The sequence below is a fragment of the Sinocyclocheilus rhinocerous genome, unplaced genomic scaffold (genome assembly GCF_001515625.1).
Source record: "Sinocyclocheilus rhinocerous isolate Xijiao unplaced genomic scaffold, SAMN03320098_v1.1 scaffold1008, whole genome shotgun sequence".
NCBI classification, from domain to species: Eukaryota; Metazoa; Chordata; class Actinopteri; order Cypriniformes; family Cyprinidae; genus Sinocyclocheilus; species Sinocyclocheilus rhinocerous.
Window position 1 is genome coordinate 258872 of NW_015632723.1, and position 13831 is coordinate 272702.

At 38.3% G+C, this 13831-nt stretch overlaps 1 protein-coding gene across 1 annotated transcript in view; it reads left to right on the forward strand.

Annotated features, from left to right (window-relative positions):
- Positions 1 to 11177, forward strand: part of LOC107742883 (alanine--tRNA ligase, cytoplasmic-like) — a 13568-nt gene extending 2391 nt beyond the window's left edge. Inside the window, exons 5-21 of the mRNA XM_016555957.1 lie at positions 738 to 929; positions 1630 to 1774; positions 1848 to 1993; positions 2075 to 2183; positions 2358 to 2508; positions 3062 to 3186; positions 3515 to 3659; positions 3748 to 3926; positions 4018 to 4131; positions 4305 to 4511; positions 4749 to 4933; positions 6484 to 6592; positions 7093 to 7206; positions 7310 to 7429; positions 9247 to 9333; positions 9440 to 9553; positions 10621 to 11177. Coding sequence (XP_016411443.1) covers positions 738 to 929; positions 1630 to 1774; positions 1848 to 1993; positions 2075 to 2183; positions 2358 to 2508; positions 3062 to 3186; positions 3515 to 3659; positions 3748 to 3926; positions 4018 to 4131; positions 4305 to 4511; positions 4749 to 4933; positions 6484 to 6592; positions 7093 to 7206; positions 7310 to 7429; positions 9247 to 9333; positions 9440 to 9553; positions 10621 to 10800 — 2422 coding nt within the window. The 3' untranslated portion in view covers positions 10801 to 11177. The remainder of the gene's footprint in view (positions 1 to 737; positions 930 to 1629; positions 1775 to 1847; positions 1994 to 2074; positions 2184 to 2357; positions 2509 to 3061; positions 3187 to 3514; positions 3660 to 3747; positions 3927 to 4017; positions 4132 to 4304; positions 4512 to 4748; positions 4934 to 6483; positions 6593 to 7092; positions 7207 to 7309; positions 7430 to 9246; positions 9334 to 9439; positions 9554 to 10620) is intronic.
- The last annotated feature ends 2654 nt before the right edge of the window (positions 11178 to 13831 follow it).

Sequence of the window (13831 nt, forward strand, 5' to 3'; positions counted from 1 at the left end):
TTGAGCTGAAGCTTGACTTTGCAAATTTAAAATCGCAAATCAAATCGCAAGCAATATCTGTCAAAAAAATCGCAATTTGATATTTTCCCCCAAATCGCACAGCCCTACCTCGAAGCATCCTAGGTGTATATGACTTTCTTCTTTCAGACGAATCTAGTCAGAGTTATATTGAAAATTGTCCTGGCTATTCCAAGCTCTATCATTGCGTTCAGCGGGTGTTGCAGTTGAACAGTCCACAAGTCGTCAAATAAAGCTCGCGCATTCATATAAAACGTGCCGCAGACGGCTCCGGGGGATGAATAAAGGCCCCCTGTAGCGAATCCATGTGTTTTTGTAAGAAAAATATCCATATTTCAAATGTAATAAACACTTTTCTCTCACTTCGCTGACTGGCATACACTGAAGCAGTGCTGCCGGATGACACAGCACGTATGCGTTGCGTGATTAGTGACGAATGCGGAGAGAGAACAAAACAAAACGCCGGTCACGAATTAGAAGTACAAACCGAGGATTTGCAAAGAAAAATGTCGGAGGATTTCGATATAAACCAAGAGGAGCGTGAGAGAAAAGTGTTTATTACGTCTGAAATATGGATATTTTTCTTTAAAAAACACATGGATTCACTACAGGGGGCATTTATTCATCCCCCGGAGCCGTCTGCGGCACGTTTTATTATAAATTTAAGTTAGTGATGTGATATTGTTAAAGATTTCTTCTTTATCTTCACTCTGTCTCAGAATGGAGGAGAGCCGTATTCTGCCGGGGAGTATGAAAGATAATTTCTGGGAGATGGGAGACACCGGTCCATGTGGACCCTGCAGCGAGATCCACTATGATCGCATTGGAGGCAGAGATGCCGCCCACCTGGTCAACATGGATGACCCGAATGTGCTTGAAATCTGGAACCTGGTGTTCATTCAGTTTAACAGGTAAACCAAGTACAGCTAACAGTGGTAAACAGTTTACTAAAAGTTTGCACGCACTTAGAGATATTATTTTTTAGAGCCGCTTCTTATGTAATGTATTGTTCAAATGGATGCTCAACAATATATCAGCATAATATCGGCTATTGGCTTCTTAAAAATGTATCAGTATCAGTCAAAGATTAATTAATTCTGAAAAACATGAATATATGGTTGATTGAGTGAATAAGTGAATGTAAATTATTAATTTAAGAAATTAATGCTTTAATTCAGCAGTGACATTTTGCTTTGATCAAAAGTGTTAATAAGTGTTACAATGCTCTTTCAAATAAATGCTGTTTTGAACTTTCTATTCATCAAAGAGCACAAACATTTCCACAAAAATATCAAGCATCAACTTATTTCAACATCCAAATCATATTGGAATTATTTCTGATGGATCATGTGACACTGAAGACTGGAGATCTAAATGACATTTTGAAAATTTGTAATAATATTTCACAAAATTACTGTTTTTACTGTATTTGATCAGATAAATGCAACCTTTGATGAGCATAAGACACTTCATAAATATTATAATATATATTTTGTTTATTTGTTATTGGCTAGAATATTAACATTGGTCCTCTATTACCACCTCTAATTTTTTAAGTATAATTATAAGTATGCACACATTGTTTTACATGCATATGGCCTCTCTATGCAGAGAGTCGGAGACTGTGCTAAAGCCTCTGCCCAAGAAGAGCATTGACACAGGGATGGGACTGGAGCGCTTGGTCTCTGTACTGCAAAAGAAGATGTCCAACTATGACACAGACCTGTTCATCCCTTATTTTGAAGCCATTCAGAAGGTAATATCATAGAAAGCATAGAAAAGCATCAGTTGTTTTGCACGCAACTAAAAATAATTTTCTTGGTTTTCAGGGCACAGGTGCCAGGGCATACACAGGAAAGGTTGGCGCAGAAGACACCGATGGTATTGACATGGCATACCGTGTCCTGGCTGATCACGCCCGCACCATTACCATTGCCTTGTCTGATGGTGGCAGGCCTGACAACACAGGCAGGGGGTGAGATGATTGTATTATTATTTGCTGAGTAATTGACATGTAGTCAATGTATGTGTATGTGACCCTGTTTTTGTGTTGCAGCTATGTGCTGAGGAGGATTCTGCGTCGTGCTGTGCGATACTCTCACGAGAAGCTGGGGGCACGGAAGGGCTTCTTTGCCTCTTTAGTAGATGTGGTGGTTGAGTCTCTGGTAAGGCCTCTATCTATCAGACACTATATTTTTTCCTCCTGATTTTATGTGCACAAGGATTCCTTGTGTGCAGCTTGGACGGTGATTCAGAGTGTCAGCTGCTGAAAAATGGAAATGCTGTTTAATTAGATGCATCTCTCTGACGGCCATTTAATGGTTCATTGCTCTCTGCAGGGTGATGCTTTCCCAGAGCTGCGGAAGGATCCTGATATGGTAAAGGACATCATCAATGAGGAGGAGGCACAGTTCCTCAAGACCCTTAGCAGGGGACGCCGCATCCTGGACCGCAAGGTCCAGAGTCTTGGAGACAGCAAGACTATACCAGGTAAAGCACAGAATGCGACAAAGAACCATAACCGGTTTTTGTAACATGTATTTGAAAATAAAACACTTGCTATCCATTTTTCCAAATTTATAATGAGAATTGTTAATAAATCTAAGAGAAGCTATAAGGTCTCTGTGTTTTTTTTACACCAAAATAAACGCTCTATGGTTTAACATTTGTAAGCAAAGATATTAAGACTTTAATAAATTAGCATATTACATCAAGAAATTAAGGTAAGAAATAAGAATACATTAATATTAGTATTTTGAAATATTTGTATTGTGATCAAATTATTCTTGTTAAACAGATTTTTTTTTATTCTACAGTACAATAATTTTATTACTATAGTAATATTATTTTATTATAATTTTTAAAAATGTATAAACTAAAAAAATAATAATCATAATTTAAATGACTGTGAATCTGGCCTGAGACTGAATTGGAGAGAGATTTTTTTTCCCCCCTTATGCTAAAATCCACTGTAAATCCATATTCTAAAGCTGATATTTATTTATTTATTTTTCTCCATATAAATGTCATTGTTTTTGTGTAGGTGACACAGCTTGGCTTCTGTATGACACTTACGGTTTTCCTCTGGACCTCACGGCCCTGATCGCTGAAGAAAGAGGAATGGGAGTGGACATGCAGGCCTTTGAGGACGAGAAGAAAACTGCTCAGGTTTAAATAAGTTCATTCTTTCATACAGTGCAATTTCTATTTATCACAGAATAATTTAACTGTTATAAAAACACACAGAGGACACTCCTAGAACTCAGTGGTACCGATATCAGTGGTTAAAAACACTGATTTAATAGCACTGTTAAATGTAATCTAAGCTGTCTAAGCTGACTGTTTAATTGATTTATAAATGTTAAAATAGGCAGAAATTATCATGCACAATTAAATATCCTGTATTAACCAATATATCCAGTAATAACTGATAGCTATAATTTAAGTGTTTTGTTTTACTGTGAACAAGTCTAATCAAAAATGCCTGTGCACACAGTTGAAATCTCAGGGCAAAGGCTCTGGGGACGAGGACCACATCATGCTGGACATCTACGCCATTGAAGAGCTCAGAAACAATGGTGTCGCTGCTACTGACGACAACCCCAAGTACAAGTACACTTCAGATGATAACGGCAACTATGGTACGAATTACACCTTTACTATTTCTCTTGATTTTTACGGTTTGATCATGCATAGGTTTTCATGCTTGTGACATTGTGTGTCCCTCAGAGTTTGAACAGGCAGTGGGCACAGTGCTGGCTCTCAGGAGGGAGCGTGCATTTGTTGATGAGGTGACCACAGGTCAAGAGTGTGGAGTGCTGCTCGACAAAACCTCTTTCTACGCCGAGCAGGGTGGCCAGAGCTTCGATGAAGGCTACATGCTCCGAGAAAACGACACTGCTGAGGATGTAAGAAACTGAGAGTGGTTGTACAAAGAAGCTGAACTGCCTGGTTTAGTTATGTGTCATGTTGTTGTCATGTTTTATTTTGCTGCTTCAGAGGATGGAGTTCACTGTGAAGAACACTCAGGTGCGTGGAGGATACGTGCTGCATATTGGGACAGTATACGGCACACTGAAGGTTGGAGACCGCCTAACTCTACATGTGGATGAGGTATGTTACAGTTTTGTCATTGATTTTGGAGTTATTTTACCTTGTCTACAAGGAAAATTGAAACTGAGTGACATTCAAAATGTTGCATCTGGTTCAAAAAGAGAGAAGACTTCACACATGGATAGGATGCTACATAGAATGCAACATAATTCCCCTCTTTTTCTCTCTCTCAGGCTCGTCGTAGGCCCATCATGAGCAACCATACCGCCACACACATCCTTAACTTTGCCTTGCGTTCAGTGCTGGGAGAGGCAGATCAACGGGGCTCTTTGGTTGCTCCAGACAGATTGCGCTTTGACTTCACAGCTAAAGGAGCCATGACCACAGATGAAGTGCGGCGCACAGAAGAGAACGCCTCAACCATGATTCGTGACGCCAAGGTCAGGACCGTTCCACAAACTTGCACTTTTCAATCAAACACTTTGTATTCATATTGCTTGAAACTTTCTTGACAACTTTCTTATTCACAGTGAAGATATTTTGAAAACAGAACAATAAAGCTCTTTTTCAGTAAGTTAGTTGAACACAGATATATAGCTTACGTGTCCCTGAGAACACTTTTGTATTCTGTCTTATTTTGTCTGAAACTGAGATGCTCTGTATATGTTTTTCATCAGCCGGTCTATGCCCTGGATGCCCCCCTTGCAGCAGCTAAAGCCATCCAGGGTCTGCGGGCAGTGTTCGATGAGACGTACCCTGATCCTGTTAGAGTGGTGTCTATTGGCGTCCCAGTGGAGGAGCTGCTGGCTGATCCAAACAGTCCTGCAGGCTCACTCACCTCCATCGAGTTCTGCGGTGGAACGTATGACCATCAAATTTAAATATTATAATTTTTTTATATTGCAGGAGTTGGCTCTCTGGGCTCTAGCAGCACATCTAGTTTTCTGTGAATTTGAACAAAAATATCAACTTTCGATGTAATATTCAGAATTTTGTCCTGTCTCTATGCTTAAAGGGTTAGTTCACCCAAAAATTAGGGATGCTCCGATCCGCCTTTTTCGCCTCCGATACCGATTCCGATACCTAGGGTTCGGTATTGGCCGATACCGATCCGATACCAGTGAAGTTTTTTTCCCCCATTTAAATAAATGTAGAATTTATATATCTCTGTGTGTGGAACTGATAATCATTCTTTCACAATCTACTAGATACAGACTACTTGAATCGCCATTGGCTAGTAAATTTTTTTGTTTTCTCGCCAGACAGAAATACTATATATATATATATATATAGCTGTGCCATTTTACAAACACACACACACACACACCATGAACTTAGGGCTGGTGCTTTTTTTGATCATTCAGTGTTCCTGTAAAAAATGAAAAAAAATAAAACCTAACAATAATACTGATAAGATATTATTATTATACGAATTCTACTGCCAGGACAATTTTTAATATAACTCCGACTGGATTCGTCTGAAAGAAGAAAGTCATATACACCTAGGATGCTTCTAGGTGAGTAAAACACAAGCTAATTTTCATTTTTGGGTGAACTAACCCTTTAATAATAATTAATTAATTAAGAATAAGTAAGGAATAATTGACTATGGACCGTTGAATTATTAGAAAATAATGCACACCCGATTATTTTAGACTTAGTACCGGAGGCTTGAGCCATTGATGGCAGACTAATGCTGTTAATAATTAAGTTATTAGAGAGAGAGATATTAAGCGTGTGGATTACCTCTGAGTCTATGCATCTCTCAACAGTGTTCGGCAGCAGCGTTTCTACTAATAGTGAAACTTTAAGTTTATTTTCTTCAAGAACAGTGCTGCTGTTACCTCGCTTGTATAAAATGTCATGTAGCTTTTAAGTTACTAAACTATTTTACTGATAAAAACATCAGAGTAGCACTAACAACGTTAGCGCGTGTGTGCAAGTGTCTGTACTATATGTGTGTGCGTCTGTAAGGAAGAGAGAGCGGGAGAAATACAGTATGTGCTTTCCGTGCATAATAAAATTTAATTTTGTGGCAAAAACATGAAAATAATCTGTAGTTTTTATCCTGTTGTTTACTGTATTTATTTGCTTGGCCAGTGTCGTTGTGGGTTTTGGTTATTTTGCTGTTTTAGGCTGTAAGGACCTTTGAAATAACTGAAATCATTTGGCGAAGTGATATGGACATGTAATGTGGTCAAGACCTGCCTGCGTGCGTTTCCCTGAAAATAATTGCACACCTTAGAACATTCGTCAGCCAATCAGATTCAAGCATTCAACAGCCCCATAGTATAAATTATGAATAATTAATGGAAAATTTAGATTACTGATGTTTTTTGTTTATGGAATCAAAATGTTTAAGAAAGCAATATTTTCCTCAGCCCTAATGAGTTTGATATTTTTAACCTATAGGCACTTGAAGAACTCTGGTCACGCTGCACCATTTGTGATCGTATCAGAGGAAGCGATCGCTAAAGGAATCAGGAGGATTGTGGCAGTGACTGGAGCAGAGGCTCAGAAGGTTGGAGGAGACCGGGCCAACATGAATATGCGCACTTTCATTTTTAACTGATACTTTTTCATATCTGATGTAGGGTTGGGAATATAGAACTGGCTTTTGCTGTCTGATTTGAATGGGATATGAAAGATGAAAGAATACAAGGATTAAATATGTTTATTCTGTTTTTCTTGCTGTTTGCACGCACAGTCTGGCTAGTGTAGTTTGATTGACAGATAAATTATTCTTTTGAGCCAGTTCTATTCAACAAATCAGTCATGAAGACTCCCAAATAATGTACTTTATAATTGTGAGAGTTAATTCAATGCAATTATTGACTGATTATATATGTGTAAATACACTTTAAGAACGGTGTTGTTGTTTAATAAAAAGTAGTTTTATTTATTTATTTATTTTAGATTTTAGGACCAAATTATTGGTGGGTAAATAATTTAGGTAGCAGAATTAAGTTCCTAGATTCCCATTTCTAATAGTTCTTGACAGATTGATGTTTGTGTTGTCAGGCCCAGAGGAAAGCTGATGCACTGAAGCTGGAACTAGATGCAATGGCAGAGAAAGTGAAAGCTCAGACCACCCCCAATAAAGATATTCAGAAGGAGATTGCTGATATGACAGAGGTGAGCTCAATGACATATTCTGCTCTTGCCTGTCTAGAATCAGTGGTACGTCTGAATTTACCCTTCAAAGTGTAACTGAATCTGTGTATGCATATATATTCAGTCCCTGGGCACTGCAGTCATCTCTCAGTGGCGGAAGGATGAGATGAGAGATTTCCTGAAAGGTCTTAAGAAGATCATGGATGACCTGGACCGTGCCAGCAAGGCTGATGTACAGAAGAGGGTAAGAGAACTTGATTCAGATGTGGGATAGATATAGAGCTGAAACGATAAGTCATCATTATCGACAATAAAAAATTGTCGACATATTTTTGTTGTCGAGTAGTTGTTTGATCTCATATGACCTAATGGAAGAGCAAACAATAATGCGGTTTGACCAGTGTGGCGCTGTAGCGCAAGACAGTAATTCAGCCCTCCTGGATGCAATTCAAGAGAAGAAGACAGCGCTTCAGAGCAAAACGCAGCCAAACCTGAAGCTGCTGAGCGGCGTTTGGATGAATATGTAAATACAGTGGGTACGGAAAGTATTCAGACCCCCTTAAATTTTTCACTCTTTGTTATATTGCAGCCATTTGCTAAAATCATTTAAGTTAATTTTTTTTCCTCATTAATGTACACACAGCACCCCATATTGACAGAAAAACACAGAATTGTTGACATTTTTGCAAATTTATTAAAAAAGAAAAACTGAAAAATGCTCAGTATTTAGTAGAAGCACCCTCTTGATCTAATACAGCCATGAGTCTTTTTGGGAAAAATGCAACAAGTTTTTCACACCTGGATTTGGCGATCCTCTGCCATTCCTCCTTGCAGATCCTCTCCAGTTCTGTCAGGTGGGATGGTAAACGTTGGTGGACAGCCATTTTTAGGTCTCTCCAGAGATGCTCAATTGGGTTTAAGTCAGGGATCTGGCTGGGCCATTCAAGAACAGTCACAGAGTCGTTGTGAAGCCACTCCTTCGTTATTTTAGCTGTGTGCTTAGGGTCATTGTCTTGTTGGAAGGTAAACCTTAGTTCCAGTCTGAGGTCCTGAGCACTCTGGAGAAGGTTTTCGCCCAGGATATCCCTGTACTTGGCCGCATTCATCTTTCCCTCGATTGCAACCAGTCGTCCTGTCCCTGCAGCTGAAAAACACCCCCACAGCATGATGCTGCCACCACCATGCTTCACTGTTGGGACTGTATTGGACAGGTGCCTGGTCCGTACCCACTGTATATGCTGCACTGCACGCTTTCCTCTCAATAACAAAATAAACGCAACAAAAACTGACCGCAGTGTGAAAGCAGCAGTTAAGAAAGCATCTGATTACAGCAATGTGGATGTTTGCAGGAGCTCTGCAGTTCAGTACTCCAGTAAACGTCACGTCACGTTTATTTAGGCTATATAGTACTATAGAGTCAGTGTCGCTTTCAGTTAGAATTACAACTTTATTTTCTGTTATAAACCAGCTTTCCAGTGTGGAGCTAACTAATGATAAAATATTTTTATTAGTGGGAAAAACATTATTTCATTAAGTGATAGTTTGGTTTGCAGAGATCAAAGCTTGATCTAGCTCAGGACTGTTTTGATTATCATAAGGTATTTTAAGAGAGATTATGTTGTGAATACAATAGTTTATCCAAAAATAAAACGTCTCATCTCTTACCTTTATTTTGTTTCTTATCCATATGACTTACAAAACATGTTAGGCAGAATGATGTAATTCAGTTACGTTTTCATATAATATACAAATATATTTATTTGTATAAATTAATTGTATAATAATTGTAATTACATAATGTGATTTTCAAAAGCTGAAGTGATTACCTTTATTTATTTGTTAGAATATGTATAACTCAATATTTTAACTAATTGCAAAAGCTGAATAATCAATCAAGTCTACTGATTAATCAGTGAAATAATCGATTAGTCGACTAATCGTTCTAATAGTTGTCAGATTAATTGATTATCTAAATAATCGTTTGTTGCAGCCCTAGATAGTTAGTCTCTGAGATTATTGGAAAGTCAAAGACCAACTGTGAACACGTGGTTTTAATTTTAGGTCCTGGAAAAGACAAAGGAGATCATCGAAAGTAACCCCAACCAACCTTTGATCGTGATGGAGATGGAGAATGGAGCATCTGCAAAGGTAACTCTCTCATTGTCTTTTCAAATTACGAGTCTATACTTGAACTGATTTGCATTTTGTAATTGTCTGCAGTGAAAGTCTTAATGATTTGTCCATGTGTCCTCAGGCTTTGAATGAGTCTCTAAAGCTGCTGAAAACAAATTCACCACAGACTGCTGCTATGCTTTTTGCTGTGGACAACGATGCGGGGAAAATTATCTGCTTGTGCCAAGTGCCTCAGGTAAACTTATTAGAGAGAACTTTATTCTGTAAGATGGCTGAGGGCTCTCTTAAAATATTTAACCAGATCTACTTTAAAGCATAAGATTTTTTATTGTGAAAGAAATATATACTTTTAATCTGGAAGGACACAGTTTACACCAAAAAATATTAGGCTGCATAATGGTTTTCAATATGATAATATAAAATGTTGGTTGAGCAGCACCAAATCAGCATATTACTATGATACTAATTGATCATGTAACACTGAAGACTGGAGTAATGGCTGCTGAAAATTCAGCTCAAAATATTTTTCTTAATACACATTACTGATGTTACTGTGAATGATTCATCAGTGCACATCATGTTCAGCGAAATAAGAGTAATAACCAGCCTTTCCTCTGAAATAACTTTGAACCTAGAAGTTAAGGGCCCTATCAATCACCTGGCGCAATGCGGCGCCAGGCGCGACGCAAGTGCTTTTTGCTAGTTTCAGCCCGACGCAGTTGTCATTTTCACGTCCCGCGCCACATTGTTTAAATGGCAAATGCATTTGCGCCCATGGGCGTGCTGGTCTGAAAACGAGGTGTGTTCAGGCGCGTTGCTATTTTGAGGCAACTGAAATAGACTGCGCCATTGACCAACAAAAACCTGGTCTAAAGTCAATAGCGCAGTAGTTTGAGAAATGTTGAAGGTGTCTGAATAAATTTTGGTTTGACTGTATCTATTTGATAAATGAAGTTAACCAACTAACATTATACATACCCTTTTGGTTTCTGTACCCAATATTTAAAAAATTTACAAATGTAATAAAAATATAGGTATCGGCATCGGTATCGGCAAGTACCAAAAATAAAAGTATCGGTATCGGGCGAGTACTGGAAAAAGTGGTATCGGTGCATCCCTACTTTAGACCATGCACTTAGATCGTTAAAATAGGGCCCAAAATGTGTTTCAGATGCCACATTTTGTTTGTATTCACATTTAATGCTGGTTAAATATTACTTTGACTTGCATGGTAGTAGACACAATAATGCAAATGTAAAGTAGCAATTTAAAATCACCAATTTGCTCTGACTGTGTTTACAGGATGTTGCAAACCAAGGCCTGAAGGCCAGCGAGTGGGTTCAGAAAGTGTGCCCTCTGCTGGACGGAAAAGGAGGTGGTAAAGACATGTCTGCCCAGGCCACGGGTAGAAACACACATTGCATACAGGAGGCTCTGCAGCTGGCCAATGAGTTTGCCCATCTCAAACTGGGTGAAAATTAAGGAGAGAGAGATGTAGCTGCGTAGGTGAGGTTTAATCTGGAAAGAGGTCTTTAGTTTGGTCTTAACCTTCCTCCTGTCCTGTTCCAACTCTGCCTGATGATTTTTTAAACTGGACATTCCAGGCTGGAAAATGTAAAAACTGTACAGAAATGTGTCATTTGTCAATTATGGATAGGAAGGGGAATGTATAGCGGCGCTTTCAGTAAATTGGGGTATTGCAGATGGTTCAACTTATCCATCAAACCGTCTTGGCTCTCTGATGCACATGGGCTGTGCATGCTTTCTGATCGGATTATTACATTTAGATTCACAGTTTAATGTTGTTCTGCTAGCTCAAATCGCCCTCATGGCCATTGTTATCTTTCTGAGCATATGATGAGGAAGAAAATTTTCATTTTCACTCTATTAGAAGGGGTCTTTTTATCATAAGATTTTCCATTACATTTGTAGAATTGTCTCTTTAACAGGAGGAATGTCATATAATGGTTCAGGAAAAATCATGTCAACACTGTTAACCTTTCACTAGCTCTAGCATCTGTTTTGGGAAAACAAGCCATTAATCACCTGTCACATGAAATGTTTCACTTGTTAATGGTAATAAAAAATTGTTTCAAATGCATAAATGATTTTTCGTTGTTCTGTGGAGTCGTGTATATGCGTCTGATTGTTAACGGAATACACTATCTGGTGATTTTTGTCAACTCTAAATACATGAATCATCAAATTCAGGTTAGAGATCCTTAACTGTCATATTACTACTATTACATTCTTGGTTACAGGTGCTCAACCATTTGAACGTATTTTGAATCAACATTATAAAATTATTTTTATATGATACATTCTGAACTCTTTATATCGCTTTCATTTAAGACAATATGCCTGTAATTTCTATAAATGGGTGTGCCAGACTCTCAGACAAATGCTCCAGTCAAGCTCAAACACATTATTATATAACTACACAATGGCAAGAGGACAAAAAGCATGAAAGAGCTAAAGTGAGTCATTGCTTAGAGAGGGATTCAGGGTTAGCTTATAAAGGGGTGTTAACTTGAAGTTTAGTTAACTTTTAAAATTATGATTATCAGGGTGTAAAGTTTTAAACATGTCACAAAACATCACGGAATGCAACAAATCCATTGTTAGTTACTGATGTTTATGTTTAAGCGTTGTTACAAAAGAAAACGGGATAGAAAGTGATAGCATCAAGAGAACTTTTTACCAGAATAAAATGAAACTTGGGATGTTTTTGAATGCCAGATTTTCCACGCTGCAAAGCATGTAAACCATATAGTAAAAATTTATCCCTTTGTTCACATTTTGATAAGACATTTTATTTCCATAAAATCATGAGTTCAATACTGAAGTTCTAATGAAAATGTACTGCATCAAATAAAGCAGCTCTGACCAGGAGCAAAATTGTTTACTTGTATAACGTTCTTGGACACAATGAGACAAACCATTTTTAAACATGTTTATTTCTTGCTGTAGCATAAACATAGCATAAAAACGGTCCATAATTACACAAAGACTGAGGTTGTGAAAGGAAAGAAAGAGCACTGACCAAGAGTCACTATATCAACACTAATGAGAGCAAACACAGTGGCACAGTTAGTATATGTACAGTCTGTGCTGAAGGGTTCCTTCATGAAGAACAGGATTCAACATTAAGTTGAAAGTGGAGTCTAAATACTGTAGCCTCATTTTTAACTTCATGTCAGGTTTTTTACTGCCATTTTATTGTTTTGTTAATTATTTCTTCAAATGGAATAGGGGAGTCTACCATAAAGCCTTTCGAAAAGTTCAAGAAAACAATGAAATTGCATCATTCAATCAACATATCTATCCTGGAGGCACAATCGTGTATGATTGTGGAAAAAGCAGCAAAGAAAAAAAATCAAGCAGTTCAGTCTTAACAGGAATATTCATCTCACTCAGTACTTTACAGCCTTCAGCTTTGCATCCTATAAGCCTACAAACAATTCAGCAAAAGATGATACAAAGTCCTAGAAAAAGCTCTCTCAATGTGACAATAAGGATCCACAAAGACCGATAATTTAGTGCTGAGAATGTTGGCAAGAGCAGCATAAAGAAAACAAGCCAATTTGGAATTGATCTCGTCATGCAATTTGGCCACAGAACATTTCAAATGGAGAGAACGGAGAAGGTGGACATAATGTAGTCTTTCACAAATAGTTTGAGTAGTTTTGCCTGAATATCACTCGGCAGGCTACAATCCTCCTGTGGCACAAAAACAAGAGAAACGTCCCTCCTCGCCAACTAGTACCATCTAGGATTAATGGATACTGTTAAGAGTAGGCTAATACAAGAACATCACGAGCCAACTTATTTTCCTTAATCCATATTTTCTGAACAATACATAAACATCTAACAACAAAAACAAGAGGATTAGTAATGGAATAAAACTCTTTGGCGACCAACTGCGCATCTCAATATTCTGAGGGCAGCCATCCTACAAATCCGTGATATTAGAATTTCACTGTGAAACGCTCAATAATAATCCCTCAGAATAAGCTTAAATATAATAAAGCCACTGCAGCACTGTGCATTTAATATTCACCCGGTAGGCTACCGTCAAAAGACATTTATTGACAATGTATAAAAGCACTTTGTGTGCCACATGTCTGGATTTTCTAAGGGTTCGAGAGACTTTTAAACGAAGTGACAGTGAATGCAGGTAGGTAGCTCTTAAAATCAAAAGGGGAGAAGGTTTTCAGGTGAGAGAGCTTTTCCCACCCTGATCCCGAAGGCACGGCGCTCAGCTTAGCTCAAAGTAGAACAGACAAGAGGATGAAGTGGCGGAGCACAGGAGAAGCGAGAAGGGTTGGGAGAAGCCGTGAATCATGTGTGGGTGGAGGACAGCTGGTGGGTAGACGATCCATGCCCTATTTTAGAGGCCAGATTTGTGTGAGCGTGAATGTGTGTCAATAAATGCTCTGTAAGAAGACTAAAGGAAAAATAGCATGCGTTTATGAGTCTTTTAATGAGGTTAGCTGTGCTCTGGAGAGATGAC